General features: G+C 34.3%; 1 protein-coding gene across 5 annotated transcripts in view; it reads right to left on the bottom strand.

The window, feature by feature from the left end:
• The window catches only part of LOC149066865 (ras-specific guanine nucleotide-releasing factor 2-like), a 416,992-nt gene that overhangs the window by 147,577 nt on the left and 252,411 nt on the right, over window positions 1-17,004 (bottom strand). For all 5 annotated transcript variants that reach the window (XM_089253071.1, XM_089253073.1, XM_089253072.1 and 2 more), the window contains exon 2: window positions 300-406. In XM_089253071.1, coding sequence (XP_089109197.1) covers window positions 300-406 — 107 coding nt within the window. The remainder of the gene's footprint in view (window positions 1-299; window positions 407-17,004) is intronic.

Raw genomic sequence — 17,004 nt, 5'->3', positions numbered from 1 at the left:
TGCTGGTATTTTATTGCTGGTCCATAAATTATTTCCCCTATAGTTCCCCTCAGTTTTTATTTTTCAACGTTTCACAAATTATTTCTCCTATTTACGGAATTCGTTTTTGCCGTTTCGTAAATGATTTCTCCCATTTATTTAGTTCTCCCCATCCGCAAATTATTTCTCCCATTTCTTTCACCGGTTCACAAATTGTTTCTCTTAATTTATTCATCATTTGTACATTTTTCGCCGGTCCGCAATTATTTCTCCTATTCAATTAGAAAAATTTGCAGTGAATGTGAACGGGTTTGAGATACCTTGCGACGTCGATGGAATGAATCCACCCATTGCATTCGGCTTCCGTCTCAGCTTTGAACTCGTATTGCCTGGAACCTTCCTTGCGATAAGTCACGGCAAATATATACTGCGAAACAAAAAGAAAGACTGTTATTATTGAACGTAATTACCATACTTCTGATACTGGCAATACAAGATGGCTGTCAAATGGTTTAGAAAACTTAAGATTATTCTCAATAAGAAATATAGTTTATTCACCACTTGACCTCAGAAATTGAGACCATTTATAAGAAATTATCCATGTAAGCCATCGAGTGTGTCAAGTATGGGAATTAAATCGGCATTTTCAAACGGTTCTGGTCACATACTACTCGTTTCGGAACAATGTCTAAAATAACAGTTTACGACTACTGAAATTAAAAGGTGGCATTTAAGACTTTTTAGCTAAGGAAATAGCATCTCCAGATCTAAATTGAAAAATGACATAAATCTAAGATGAAACTAACATATTCAGATCTAAATAAAATAATAGCGTACCGAGATGTAAAGCGGGAAATAGCATATTTAGATCAAGATGAAATAATACCGTCTTCAGATCTAGGTCATAAATTCTATATTTGGATCCAGATCATAAATTGTATATGCGGTAATATTCAGATCTAGATCAGAAGATAGCATGTTGAGATCCAGATAAAAAAAAGTGTATCGAGATTTGGAGAAAAACAGCGTATTTCAATTTAGAAAAGTAAAACAGTTTTTTTTTTCGAACAAACCGTTCGATTTAGACAAAAAAATCACATTCAGAACTGGATAAAAAAAACTATCTCCAGATCTAGATCAGAAAATATAGTATAAGTTCCTGATCAGAAAATGCATCTGCAGATCTAGATTGAAAATATGACATTCAGATCCAGAACAGAGCATAACATATTTTAAATCTAGAATAGAAAAGTTGTAGAACACACGGGAAGTAGCCATCTTCACATCTAAATCAAAAGATAGCATCTCAAGATCTAGACGGGAAAACAACAAAATAAGATCCAGACGGGAAAACAACAAAATACGATCTAGATGGAAAACAACATAATACTAAACAACAACGTAATACTAAACAACAACGTAATACTAAACAACAACATAATACAACCCTACTGAAGGTATGGACGTTAAAAAAAAATTAAATTACAGCAAACGCCCTCATCCCATGCCAAATCCAGTTCTTTTCTAATAAATTACTTCCAGTAAGATATATTTTAGTATCTTTCGAGTACAGTCAAACCTCGTTAATGAGTCACTCTTGGGAGAGCAAAAATATGACTTAGTAAGCGGAGTGACTCGTTAAACGGAGTAAGCCATAGTTGTGCCAATTCTTGCCTGAGGACAATTGGGACTTCCAAAAAGTGACCCGGTAAGCGGAGTGACGTGTTAACCGGGTGACGCACTAACGAGGTTTGACTGTACATATCACGCACGGTTTCTGACATCAACTTATTTTTAATTATTTTTCAAGAAAATGAAAACGAGATGCACATATTTATTCATACGATGGTTTTTAACAACTTTCTGTTGCGAGGATGAATCTTTGGAAAGAGAGAAAATTCAACTGCCTTTGCGGGGAATCGAACGACCTAGACCTCTAGACCAGTGTTTCTTAACCTTTTTTTGCCCGTGGCCCCCTTTGAACCACATTTTTTTTCTCGTGGCCCCCTGTCTTACCGAGTATTTAACTCTCATCTAGAAGCAAGATCCTTTATACGTATTGAAATAATTTTTTCATTGAATTTATACTGAACGGAAATTTTGCAAAGAAAATTGGCATCCAGACCACTGGCCTACAATTTATTGATCTCCCCGCTAGTCCGAGTTCTACCAGAACCGTCTCAAAATCACGCCCCCCCCCCAGGCAAAGTGATGCTATGTTAGTCCATTACTTAGCTGGAAATAAACAGCCTACACATTTCCTACTTATTTTCAAAATTTATTGTACTATATAAACATCATAATGTCCCTACCTTACTTAAACATGAGAGCCCCGGGCATGACCCCTCACAAGAGTGGGACAGTCAGAGCTGCAGCCCGAAGCCTGATATAGTTTTCAGCATTTTTTGTTTTTCACACTATAAAATTCAATATAGAGAAGGGGGTCTGTGAAAATCTAGCCAGGGACCTTCATCCTAGGGAACTTGTTGCAAAATGTAGGTGGTGAGGCCCGGGTAGGTCTATGCCCTAAGACGGCCCTGGTTTTATGGGTGGTTTTGTTGGATTCTGTAAGTGTCACTAATATAAAAGCTTTATTTCTTCACACCTTAATTTTTCTTCTCAGATCTCTGAAGCCCTCCAAACCACCTGTCATGGTCCCTTTTTCCATTTACTTCCGTGGCCCCCTTGAGGTATCCCAGTACCACTAGGGGGCCATATGGCCCCCGATTGAGAACCACTGCTCTAGACTACAAAGGCAACGAGTCTTTCAATCTTGTGCTTATATCTCTTATAGGACAGAGCCTAGGACATATCTGGCATAACAGTGTTTCAATCTTTCCTTGGAGCTCGTGTGCACTGAACGGGACATCACATGGACGGTCGGACCTAACTCGGGCCAGCTCACAGCAACTGCTGACGCTGTCACCAGATGGCGACATATGAACGCATGACGTCACTCTCCGCTACCATACGAAGGTTTTTAACAACTGGCTGTTGCGAAGATGAATTTTTGGAAAAAGAGAAAATTCAACTGCCTTTGCGATTCCCCCGCAAAGGCAGTTGAACCGCAAAGTCCTTTCTCTTTCTGAGTGAACACCCTAGACCAGTGTTTCTCAACCGCCGAGCCGCGGCCCGGCACTGGGCCGTGGCATCATTCATACCGGGCCGCGACTGATCTGCCGTTTCCTTTTTCCCCCATTCACGTTCCGTTAATAATGTGTTTGACCGGGTCTCCCACTTACAAAAATAAATGAAACCGGGCCGCGGGCTTCCAAAGGTTGAGAACCACTGCCCTAGACCATGTGGTGGCAGCGTCAGCAGTTGTGATCTTGGCACGAGTCAGGTCCGACCGTCCATGTACGGTCCCATTCAGTGCACACGAGCTCCAAGGAAAGATTGAGAGATTTGTTGCCTTTGTAATCTAGTGCGTTCACCCGGAAAGTGAAAGGAAGCGGGTTCGATTTCCCGCAAGGGCAGTTGAATTTTCTCTCTTTCCAAAAAATTCATCTTCGCAACAGCCAGTTGTTAAAAACCTTCATATGATAGCGGAGAGTGACGTCATCCTTTCACATATTTATTCACAACTAATTAAATTTCACGAACAAATATCGATAAATACAACGTTGCGAACGCCGTTTTTTATATTAAAAAAAGAACACGAAATAATTGATAATTTATTAATGTCAGCATTGACTCAATGACTCCAGCACGCGATATGGTTGCCAAAGTCGATATCAGAAGGTCACACTGATTTAATAATATTGATTATCATGAAAGAGTAAACAAGAAAAAAGGTGAAATTAATTAGCAACTTCATTCGGGACATTATATGTATTTCCATTTTTCGTGAGAAACTCTTGTTTTCTTGTTTTTTAGGAGCAACTTTCTTCGGATTTTCTCGATCGGATAACCTATTTAAAACTGTTGCAGACATATATACATATCTACAAGAAAACAACACGAGCAGCAAATGTTTAGTTCGCGTGTTCTATTTGGAGGCAAAAATGAGAACAAAATCCATCTCTGACAATAAAATATGTTATGTTCCTATTTCTTAGCGTGTTTCATTTCCCCCGTTGGTATCCAGACTTCACCCTCACTGAGTTGAAGGAGTTGTTAATATGTTGCATTAACATTGTGAGGTGAATATAATCTGTGTATACAGGGTGTACATTATTGACATTCACCTGTTCTGTGCTACTTATAGCCGTATTTATTCATCAGATAGGAACGAAACTTTGAGAATGTCTGAATGAAGAGATAAGAAGAGAAATTGAGATTAAAAAAAATAGTTCCAGTACACACCGCTAGAGGGCGATTCTTTTGAAAATTGCTAAATGCTATTTTTTTTTAAACATTGGTAGTAAAACTGCTTCATACAAGGATATCTACAGAGGAATTCAAGGGTAATTTACGGCAGAATCGTTTCTATTTTCATTTCTTATGCTGAATACGCTAGTTTCTGATCTATATCTAAAGATGCTAAAGTTCTTTAATTTTTACCAATTTTTATAGATTTTAGCAACACAAAGCAAGACATGCTATTCCATTAAATTCCCACTGAAAAATGTAGAAATTAGGTAGTATTGAGCGAAATACTGAATGTGCGGCCTGTACTCCAGCTATTAGGTCACCATAAAACAGACCTCAATTTTATAATTGAACGTCTGTTTCCAATCAGTACCCCATTTGACTCAAGAATATCATCAAATCCGCTTCACCGTCTCCTAATGCCTTATAGGCATTTCGGCAGTGAAGTTTGGAAAATGAAATCCCCAGCTTCAGGCGGAAAATAATCGGATTTCGGATCTCTCATCTCTCAAAAGAGGATTAACTCGACCATGTAAAGGCAAAAGCCGTTGTTTGTGAAATCTCTGAAAATTTCTCGACTTCGATTTTTCACACTCCGCAATACTCTTCAGGTTCCTGTAGTAATTGCTTTCTCTGCCCCTAGGAGGTAAAAGTAGGATCCCCTGTCTCGGAGAGATTGGAAACTAGGCCAGTCGTTTACCGGAAAATAATATCGTTGCCACCTCTTGTTTTCGTAGAAGTAGCATTGAATGATGATCTTCGCGACAGTTGCAAACACGTCGTGTATGTATTTCTTCATGTGTTGAATTTCCAAGAAAATTTAAGAAACGTGTCTGTGAGGATTCAATTTCAAATGGACAGCCAAAAAGAATTTAGTTTCTAAAATAAATTATATACATTGTTTTTCCCTGAAAACCTCACCCCCTTTCACCGTCAGAACCATACCGTTGGCCTGCAGGAGCCGTGATAGATAAATTAAAATTTACGTGTCTAATTAGCTTACTTTGGGTCTTATATAGCAAAGATACGTAATCGGGAGGAGTCACGCAAAGTTGACGAATTTTCTGTGAGAAATTTGGCTACTTTTGATCTGTCGTGTAATCCGCACAAGGATTATAGTTAAGGCAACCCTAACAAAACACGGATAATTTTATAATAACATTAATAATTTTTTATCACACCACATATACCAAAACAAGTTTCGGTCGTTCGATATTCTTATATTCAGTTTATTTTTATAGGGTGATTATATACTTAATTACCCTTGCCGAATTTTACTGGCAAACTGTTGATCTTAGAGGCATGCTTCCAATTAGAAAAATTAGCCAAATATACGCGTTTTTCAGGTTGCAAGGGGTTGTATAGTTATTAAAATAAAATAAAAATTTACTTTTTATACGGACATCGTGTCCTCAAAAACCCTATTAGAATGTTCTTGCCCCGTCACTTCAGAGACCAACAAAGAGAAATCCACGTTTCTAAGTTTAATATTCTCAGAGATATTGGAATGGGGCCATTCAAGTATTACGTCAGCAGATTTTTAGCCATTTTTGGCCCTCTCCCCACTTGTCAGTGAAAGTCCGCAAAACACTGACCCCTCTCCCCTCCTCCCCCCGTCAGCAAAATTTCGTCAGCCGGGTAAAATATTTCATATCTTCAAAAAGGGTGGTTGATGACGTAAGCAACCTTCAAACCCCCCCCCCCCGTCATCAAAAGTCAGCAAATCCGACCTGCCCCCTCATGATGCTGACGTAATACTTGAATGACCCCAATTCAAAAAATTTGATCGATATTAACCGATATATTCGATTTCAAAAATCAAAAGAAAGTTGGGAAAGAACATAGTAAAGGGAACATAAATAGGAGAGAGAAGCGTTGTTCGTTAGTTTTTGTTCTTTCCTTCGATTTTTGAAATCAAATATATCAGTCAATATAGCACCTAGAAAAATGGATTTTTTTTTGTTTCTTTTGTTGGCCTCAGGAAAGACAGAACAACTGTCTCATTGGGTTTCTGAGGACAGGGTGTCCGTATAAAAAGTTGGTTTTTTAAATTTTATTTTGATAACTACACAACCCCTAGCAGCATGAAATGACGTATCTGAGCTTCCCCCCCCCCCACACGTTATTTGGATACTTTTTTCTAACTAGAAGTATGCCTCTAGGATCAACGGTTGGCCATTAAAGTGCTGCAAACGACAATTAAGTAATCATCATGTAAAGTTGAAAATAATTTATTGGAGTAATGAAATTAAATCAAAGCTAGTATCAGCAATTGAACTAGGCTGTGAATTCTACATGCGGGCCGCCATACTTACTGACATCTGGATTCTGGCCCAGGTTTGACAATCAAAACCCAGCCATAGCACAAGGCCCAAAGTACTCTAACAAACTTACACACACCAATGAGGCTCGCGAGATGACTGCTCGAAAGTCTTAAAAAATCAGTTAAGTGGAAATCATGAAAGAATCAAATAAAAAAAAAAGAGAAGCAATATTTATATTTAGGATAGTCACACATAGTCCATCTAAGAAATTTCGAAAGAAAATTTTGGGGATGGTAGTACGGGAAAATATACCAGACATCGCCAATTTTCGTCAATACTGTACATCAACCATTCTTCAAAACTGCTAAAATTTGCTTTCCGTCATCAAGAAAAAGTCCCCTACCCACCACAAATAAAGGACTAAATTTCATTAAAATTATAATTCACACAAAAAAAATCACGGAGTAAATATGCAATGAAACAAAATGCATTTAAAAAAATAATATTTGTAATTATGTAAATTACGTGTATTTACGATTTCAATGAATCCAACGACGAATTCAGTTCAAACGAAGAATGGGACAACTCCTTCTAAAATCAAAAATATAGAACATGCATGCCGAATCATCACTCATTGTCCATTATTTATTTGAATATAAAATTGATTTAAAATTCCTCGAAATATATGCTTTCGATCATCAAAAAAATTTCCCACCCGACGGAAATAAAAATCTAAATTCCATCAAATTCTAATTTACAGCAAGAAAAATCACGGATTAAATATTCGATGAATGAAAATGTGCATTTGAAAATTTTAATTACTTGTAATTATGTAAATTATGCATATCAATGATTTTAGTGAAGATATCGAATCCAATTTGAATGAATACTAAAAAAAACGGGACTTCATTTCCATGAAAAATTCAGGTCCAAATATATGGAAAATATTGGTGAAATTGGTCAACTCAGGTAACATTATTTATTCGAATGTCTCTCACAAACACTCGAGATGGCAAAGCACGAACCAATTACAAGGAAAACACACGTTCATTTTACGGAACAGCTATTTACACGTATTTACAACCAGAGATTTGACGAAACACGATAAACAGAGCGGCTTCTGACATACAAGAGATATTTCGTCTTCAAAATATCAACAAACTGCTCATTTTTCTGTTCTGGGGGCGCTTTTGTATAGGGTAAGAAAAGTCGAGAAGCTTCTCGAAAGATCATTTGGCGTTATGAAATCGCCAAATTATCAGAGCGGTAGCTGAATTCACCAAGTCCGTCGCCAATTCGTCGAGATTTACACAGAAATACATAATGACTATTTACGGGTGAAAGATGGCATAATAAATGATAAATAATGACCATATTTACATAATTTTCGTAACAATATTGATTTGAAACTTCTGGAACATCACCATCAAAAAAGCTAAAGAAAGGTTAAAATATTTAAATGAAGAGTTCGATTCCCTTTTTAGAAAATTTTCAATAAAACTCTTCCAGAAATGTTCCTTTTTTTTAAGGTAAATCATGTGACCTCTACCAGTTTCCTAACAGCTTTTAATGAAATTTCACTGAGCACTTTCAGAAAATTTTTTCCCCTCAGAAAATTTGGAAAGAACATTTAAATTCATTTCAGGATGAATAAAAAAAAAATTGAAAGAAATTCAGTTGTTTGAATTTGGCGAGAGGAAAAGATGCTTTTATCAGAAATTTCATATATATATAAGTACTTTGGAGGAACTCGGGTATGAAAAAAAAAATATTAGAGACTCTTTACGTCTTGAGCATTTTCTTTTGCAAGAAACCATTAAATTGGATTATGGGGATGGGCTTACTAGCATTAACGCTTGGATGTATATTTCACTTCAAAGGGAGTGCCGAAATATTCTTCAGAGGAAAATCACATTTCACGCAGAAGCGAAAAGGAAATTATTCTGGAATGAAATTTTCCTAAAAACAACGCGAATTCATCATGTATAAAAATATATCCCGTATTTACGTGTTTAATGGTCATATTTTCTTATTTAAAATCTATTTTTTACGAAATAAAAAGTTCATCCAAAGATTTCCAGTAGAATCTATATATATAAAATTGATTTTCTGTCTGCCTGTGTGTGTGTTTGTGTGTGTATGTTCTCTATACAAATCTACAATTTTAGATCGATCGTCACCAAATTTTGCATATATATACCAAATGGGACCCGACTTGAACGATAGGCTACTTTAAAATTTCGTCAGCCCAGGGCAAATGCCCCAAATGGGCAAAAAACTGTCCGGCAACAATGGTTTTTGGGCCTCAACAATCACTTTCCGAACGTTTACTTTGGTTACCGTGGTTCCATAGCGATGAGTTTCAGACGTGTTTATGTCTTTACAATGGTTTGTCACTTCTTTAATGCTGCCAGTTATGTATAATAGTTTATGCCTTTATAATGGTTTGCCACATTTTCAATACTCTCAGTAATGAGGCTTTTTGAATAGACGTTATAATCATCACCATCATCGCTTTGATGGTCAGGAAAAGGGTGATCCTCATAGAAATCAGTATTAAAATTGCCGATTTAACTGCATAAATACGGAAATTTAGTGGGGGGGGGGGTTTCCTGCCACATCAATAATTTTAAAAATTAAATTGAATTCTCGATTTTTGAAATATTGAATTCGCTTGGAGATACGAAGCCCAGAAAATTAAGTATGAAGTAATTAGCCGGATCTACTTTTGAGTTGGATATCCATGCAATAACATTGATTTCAACTTTTTATTTATATCTTCTCAAGCATGAAAATTAATGTCTCCGTATTGTCTTTTGATAATTATTTGCATAAATTCATATAGTTTCGGATGTTTTTAAAATTAGTTATGGGCCCCGTAAAGTGCATCGGAAAAATTCCACAGCTTTAATTAAGCATTTTTGGAAGCTGAAACAGGCAGAGATGGATAACTTGAAGTTCAAGGGGAGGGAATCGATATACCTAGCACACATCAAAAAAAAGGGGGAGGGGATATTCATTTCTATGTTTCTTTAAATTTAGATTTGTTTATTTCATGAGTCGCGCAGGACGTCGCCATATTGATTATCTTTAGACACGGTTTGCATGTCCCTCAAAGAAAGAGGGAGATATCACGTGGCTCATAAAGCCTCATTGAAGAAAACCCGGGCAACGCCGGGTATTATAGCTAGTCATTTATATTGTCATTTCTCCTGCTGTATATCTTTCTCTGCTTTATTCTCACGCTGTAGATCATTAAATTTTCTGATCTAGATCTGAAGATGTTGTTTTCTTTTTTTTTAAATTTTGATCTGAATATGGCTGTTTTCTGCTTTCAGATCTGAATATGTTTCATTTTTATTTATACATCTGAAGATGTGGTTCTAATAGAAAAAAAAACAAGATCTAATTATATATATATGCCTTTTCCTCGGTCTTAATCTCTGGACATGCTATTTTTCACTATAGATCAGAACATGTACTTTTATTTACATCTCAAGATGTTTTTTCCAGATCTATATCAGAAAAGGCTGTTTTCTGATGTAGACCTGGATATGCTATTTTTATGTACATCTGAAGATGCTTAACATGCTATTTTTATGTACATCTGAAGATGCCTAACATGAAATTTTTATGTACATCTGAAGATGCTTAACATGCTATTTTTATGCACATCTGAAGATGCTATTTTTTCATGTACATTTGAAGATGCTATTTTTTCATCTACATTTGAAGATGCTATTTTTTCATCTACATTTGAAGATGCTATTTTGTCATCAACATTTGAAGATGCTATTTTTTCATCTACATTTGAAAATGCTGTTTTGTGATGTAGACATGAAGATGCTGTTTTGTGATGTAGACATGAAGATGCTGTTTTGTGATGTAGACATGTAGATGCTGTTTTGTGATGTAGACATGAAGATGCTATTTTTTTTAATCTCTACCTACAAATGCCTTTTTAAAGGAAAAAATATATCAAGCTATGCTTTTCCTAATCTAGATCTAGACAAGCTCTTTTCTGTTTTAGATCTGATTATATTTTTATTTGCACATAAGAAAATGTGTTTTTCTGATTGAGATAAAAATATGCTGTCTTCTGATGTAAGTACGAAGACGATTTTTCTATGTACTATATCTAGAGAGCAAATGATATTTTTTTTCCGCTTAAGATCTGCATACGCTACATTTACATGTGAATATGTTTTTTTCTACAGAAACGTCCTCTCCACTTGTCAATACAAGATTCATCGAAAGACTGGTTATTTGTGGAGATGACGATTACAAGGAAGAACTCTCGTCCGGCAAGCGAGAGACCGGGGTTCGAGTCCCCGTGGCGGCAGTGATGAATTTTCTTCCTTGTAATCTTCATCTCCACAAATAACCAGTCTTTCGATGAATCTTGCATGTTTTTTTCCTGTTCTAGATCAGATGCGGTTTTTCATGTACACACGTGAAACGGTTACTTTCCGCTTTAGATCTGGGTGCGCTAAATTTTTATCTATTTTCAAAGAATTTTTTTTTTCTGATCTAGATCTAAATTTGTCATATTTTTATATGGGTCTGAATCTGTTATTTGTTTTATCTAGATCTGAATATTCTATTTTGTTAATTAAATCTGAAGATGCTATTTTTTAATTTTCGTGTAAGTACTTTGGAAGAAAGCAAGTAGGATAGAGAGGAATGCTAGAGAACTCTTTACGTCTTGGACATTCTCTTTTGCAAGAAGCCGTTAAATTGGATTATGAAGATAGGCTTAGTAACGTTAACGCTTTCTACCTTGATTTGATTTTAGTATATTTTACTTCAAAGAAAGAGTGACGAAAAAAGTATTCTTCGGAGGGAAATCACATTTCAAGTAGAAGCGAAAAAAAAATCATTCCAGACTGAAATTTCCCTCAAAACACACAAATTCAAATCAAGTATAAAAATGTATATAAGTATATATATATGTGGTAATGGTCATTTTCTCATTTAAAATCGATTTTGAGGAAATAAAAGGTTCATGCAAACGAGGGCATCTAAAGATTGCTGGTAGAACCATTTCTATTTTCATTTCCCTTGTTGAATATGTTTTTTCCCCTGATATAAATCTGATGAAGAAATTTTCTGATGTAGATCTTGATATGATTTTATTCACATCAGAAGATGCCTTTCTTAAAAAAAATCTCGATTTTAATATGCTACTCACTGATCTAGATCTGAGGTTGTGTATTTTCTGCTTTAGATATGAATATGTGCAATATTTTTATTTTCCATCTGAACATACCTTTTTAACAAATATAGATCTTGTTATAGTATTTTTCTGCTTTCGATCTGAAGATGCTAGATCGACTTTTAGATCTGTAGATAGTTTTTTTTAATCTAGATCTTAATATGCTATTTCCTGATCTAGATCTGAAGATATTTTCTGTTTTATATCTGAATATATGCAATAATTTTATTTGCATCTGAAGATGCTTTTCTAAAAAAATCTAGAGCTATTTCAGATATCTTAAGATGCTATTTCTTCATCTACATTTGAAGATACTTTTTTTTTAAACTAGACTTAACATGCCTTTTCTCTGATCTAAATCAGAAGATGCTGTTGAAGTAGACCTGGAGATGTTTTTTCAATTGATTTGATTATGCAATTTTCCTGATCTAGATCTGAAGTTACGATTTTTTGCTTTAGATCTGTGATTTGGTTATATTTTTGACATTATCCAACGATACGTTTTTCTAATCTAGATCTGAATTTGTCTTTTGTTTCATGTAGATCTGAATTTGTCTTTTGTTTCATATAGATCTAAATTTGCTATTCTATATAGATATAAATATTATATTTTCTTCTTGAGATCTGAATGTTTTTTTTAAATTTAAATCTGAAGATGTGATTTCTTAATCTTTATTAGAAAATTCTATATTTTTATCGATATTTGCAGGTGTCATTTGCTTTAATTTACGTATGAATATGCTAATATGCTAGTTTCTGCTTCTGATCAGTGTTTTTCCACTTCATATCTTACTGATATTTATTTCCTGATCTTGATCTTGAAATGCTTTCTTGGGAAGCAGGATCTGATGTTTTTACGCCAAAAAAAGAAATCAGAATGAAATCAAAATCGTAACATGTTTTTTTCTAATCTAAATGTGAATATGCTATTTTGTGATTTAAGTCATCAGAAAGAAAATCAAAACGAAAGTAAAATATTGGCATCTGAGTAAATGAATATTTAAAATTGCGTGAACTTTCACGTTATTTTAATCATGAACCAAACAACAGAAGTGTCGAAATATCAAATCATAGTAAATTTTAAAACAATAGTTTAGGCTTCATAATGATTTTGTTCTTTGCATACTGGGGATAGCCGTTCCTCCCTAGAGCCAAAATCGATGGACTTTCCATCGCAGCCAAAATTGTCAATTGTTTCCATCCCTACCTTAATTAAGCCGACAATATCAGCTGTCGATTTCTCCGACAAGCTGTTGTATCACCTCTATCACTTCGTGAAGTGGATATAATAAATTGTTTTCTCCCAATTCGGAATTATTAAATGTTTCTCGTAATCTGAAATTACAAGATGCTCTTGCGAAGATCAACAAGAGGAAATTTTTCTCAAGATGAAAACTAATTATTACTCTCTCTCTTTCTCTCAATTGTTTTTCCCCTTCCTTCCTTTAAAGCTGAAAAAAATCAAGTGTTTCCAATCTGTTTATAAATCATTAAAAAATCATTTTACGATTGAATAATCAAATATTAAAATATTTAAAATATTTATTATCAAGCGCTTCTTACGAGATGAGATGAAAATTATTAAAAGTTTCTCAAAAATCCAATTGTCTCAAACGTTTCTTCAAATTTTCAAAAAGCAAACGATTTTTTTTTTCACCCGAGTTTAATACAAATACAAATACAAATACAACGCCACAACAGGCAAAATGCCCAACGAGGTGGCTGATAAAAAGATGCCCATAAAAATATGGATGTCATATGTTTCAAAAATACAGCAACCCAATTAAAAATGCAATTAACACAAATTACAAACAATATATACATATGATAAAATATTATACAATGCCCATAAAGAATACTTATGGTTGTCTTATTCTAAGAATGGATAGCTTCTCGATTTACCCCAACATGTTTATCGTATTTCTTTTTAAACGTGTCAATTGTGTTACAATTTACTACCTCCGGGGGTAAGCTATTCCATTTATTAACAACCCTATTGGAGAAAAATTCCCTGCGACACCATAACCTTGCATTGTCCCTCACCAATCGACACTGGTGTCCCCTTGTAAAAGCAGTCGATTGGCGGTGTACTAAAAGTTCATGGTCCATCCTATCCATCCCATTGAAAATTTTGAACACTTCGATCATATCTCCTCGACACCTGCGTTCATCCAATGTAAACATATTCAAAAAATGAAGTCTCTCTTCATAACTCAAGCCCTGTGTGCCAATAAGGACACGCGTAGCTCTTCTCTGCACCCCTTCAATCAAGTCTATGTCCCTCTGTAGGTATGGTCTCCAAAACCTTACAGCATACTCCAGTCCAGGACGAACTAAGCCTCGAAAAAGCGGAAGAATGACTTTAGGAGAACGCGAAGAGACTTTTTTGAAAATGAGACCAAGCATTCTATTCGCTTTTTTGACAACCGCTGAACAATGTTCAGAAAACTTAAGTCGCTCGTCAATGAGAATTCCCAAATCGGTGACTCTAGTTGCATCCGGGATAGTGACACCATTCAACTCGTAAGAGAACCGTGGGTTGTTCGAACCAAAATGAGCGACCATGCACTTATCTACGCTAAACGTCATGCTCCATTCATTTGCCCATGCTGCAATCTTGTTTAAGTTGGTCTGGAGCAACTCCCTATCGCTTTCATTTCCGATTACCCCCATTAGCTTCACATCATCTGCGATTAAGTTAACAAAAGTTTCTTACAAGCTCAAATTACCGACGGTTCTGCTTTTAATTTCACGTTTCTCAAAAGCTCGAATTATCAAATTGTTTCTTAAAATCTGAAATTATCAAACGTTTCTAAGAATATTAAATTTTCGAACATTTCTTAGTATCGCAAGTCGCCGAACGTTTTTACAATCGAAAATTATCAAAAACGTTTGTTAAAATCTCAAATTATCAAGATTTTATCAAATCTCAAATTATCAAGATTTTATCAAATCTCAAATTATCAAGATTTTAATCAAATCTCAAATTATCAAGATTTTATCAAATCTCAAATTATCAAATTTTCATAAAATCTCAAATTATCAAACGATCATCAAAATATCAGGTTATTACAGTATTAAATTATCAAACGTTCATCAGAATCTCAAATTATCAAACGATCATCAGAATCTCAAATTATCAAACGATCATCAGAATCTCAAATTATCAAACGATCATCAGAATCTCAAATTATCAGAAAAGTTCATTAAAATCTCTAGTTATTAAACGTTTCTTCAAAGCTCGTATTTTCAACGCATGTTAGAATACTAGGTTAGTGAACATGTTTTAGAATCTCGGTTATCAAACGATTCTTAGAATCTAAAATTATAAAACGTTTTGAAACTCAAACTATCAAAAGTTTCTAAGAATGTCAAACTATCAAAAGTTTCCAAGAATGACAAACTATCAAAAGTTTCTAAGAATGTCAAACTTGATAGTTTGATAAACGTACAATAGTTTAAAAACGTTTGTAATAATATAAAACTATCAAAAGATTCTACGGATCTCAAATTAAATGAAAACGTTTTTGCATTAATTTTTTTTCCACATTTTATTAAATGCTTCTCAGAAACTTAAATTCCCAATCGTTTCTCGCAATCCTAAATTTTCAGATATTTGTTAGAATAATCAAGTTATCGAACGTTGCATTGAATCAACAAAAAATGTTAAAACCCACTTTCTTAAAATCGAAAATTATTAAACATTTGTTAAAATCGAAAATTATTAAACATTTGTTAAAATCGAAAATTATTAAACATTTGTTAAAATCGAAAATTATTAAACATTTGTTAAAATCGAAAATTATTAAACATTTGTTAAAATCGAAAATTATCAAACGCTTGACTCAATACCAAATTATCAAACTTTTCATAGAACCGCAAATCATTAAATGCTTCTTCGAAGCTCAAACTGTAAACATTTCTTGGGAACTAAAATTTTGAACTTTTTTTTTCGTCCTTGTCAGAAACTTTTCTGGCACAACGGTACAACAGAAATGGCGACATGGCCACAGAAAAAGAATGCTACCGCAGGTGGTCCGACATCCAGAGGTTAGTGCACCAATCTCTCGATGAGTATAAAAAAACAGGCTGCCGTTTGGAATTGGCAATAAATTGTAGGTCCTGGTCTAATTAGCTCTCGTGTGCAGAAAATGACCGTGGTGAGACAAAAATGATCAAACATTAACTTAAAGCTCAAATAATCAAAAATTTGACATTTACTTCAAGCTCAAATTATTAAACGTTTATCAGGATCTTAAATCGTCAAACGTTTGTAAGAATCTCAAATAATCAAATGTTTATTGAAAACCCAAGTTATTGAACATTTATTCGAAGCTCAAATTATCAGGCATTTATTTGAAGCTCAAATCATCGAACGTTTCTCAGAATCAAAAATCATCAAACGTTCCTAAGAATATGAAATCATCAAACGTTCCTAAGAATATGAAATCATCAAACGTTCCTAAGAATATGAAATCATCAAACGTTTCTCAGAATCAAAAATCATCAAACGTTTCTCAGAATCAAAAATCATCAAACGTTTCTCAGAATCAAAAATCATCAAACGTTTCTCAGAATCAAAAATCATCAAACGTTCCTAAGAATATGAAATCATCAAACGTTCCTAAGAATATGAAATCATCAAACGTTCCTAAGAATATGAAATCATCAAACGTTTCTCAGAATCAAAATCATCAAACGTTCCTAAGAATATGAAATCATTAAACGTTTCTCAGATTATGAAATCTTCAAACGTTCCTAAGAATATGAAATCATCAAACGTTTCTCAGATTATGAAATCTTCAAACGTTTCTCAGAATCAAAAATCATCAAACGTTTCTCAGAATCAAAAATCATCAAACGTTTCTCAGAATCAAAAATCATCAAACGTTTCTCAGAATCAAAAATCATCAAACGTTTCTCAGAATCAAATATCATCTCTCAAACTCAAATCATAAACTGCAAACGTTTTTTTCAAACTCAAATTATAAACTGCAAACGTTTCTCTCAAACTCAAATTATTAAACGTTTCTGTCAAACTCAAATTATCAAACGTTTCTACGAAGCTCAAATTATCAAAGCTTTCTTCGAAGCCTAAACTATCAAGAAATTCCCAATCATAAATTATCAGTTCTCTCAAGTTCAAATTACCAAGCTTTTCTGCTAATCTGAAATTATCACTTTTTCCCTTTTTTAAGTCAATATCAAGTTTCCCATAATTCAAAATAAACAAAA

This window comes from Pholcus phalangioides, unplaced genomic scaffold (assembly GCF_987345545.1).
Source record: "Pholcus phalangioides strain wild (caught in Gottingen) unplaced genomic scaffold, Ppha-v1.0 ptg000032l_1, whole genome shotgun sequence".
NCBI lineage: Eukaryota > Metazoa > Arthropoda > Arachnida > Araneae > Pholcidae > Pholcus > Pholcus phalangioides.
The sequence above is the reverse complement of the archived record's forward strand: the minus strand, read 5'-3'. Positions and strand labels throughout refer to the sequence as shown.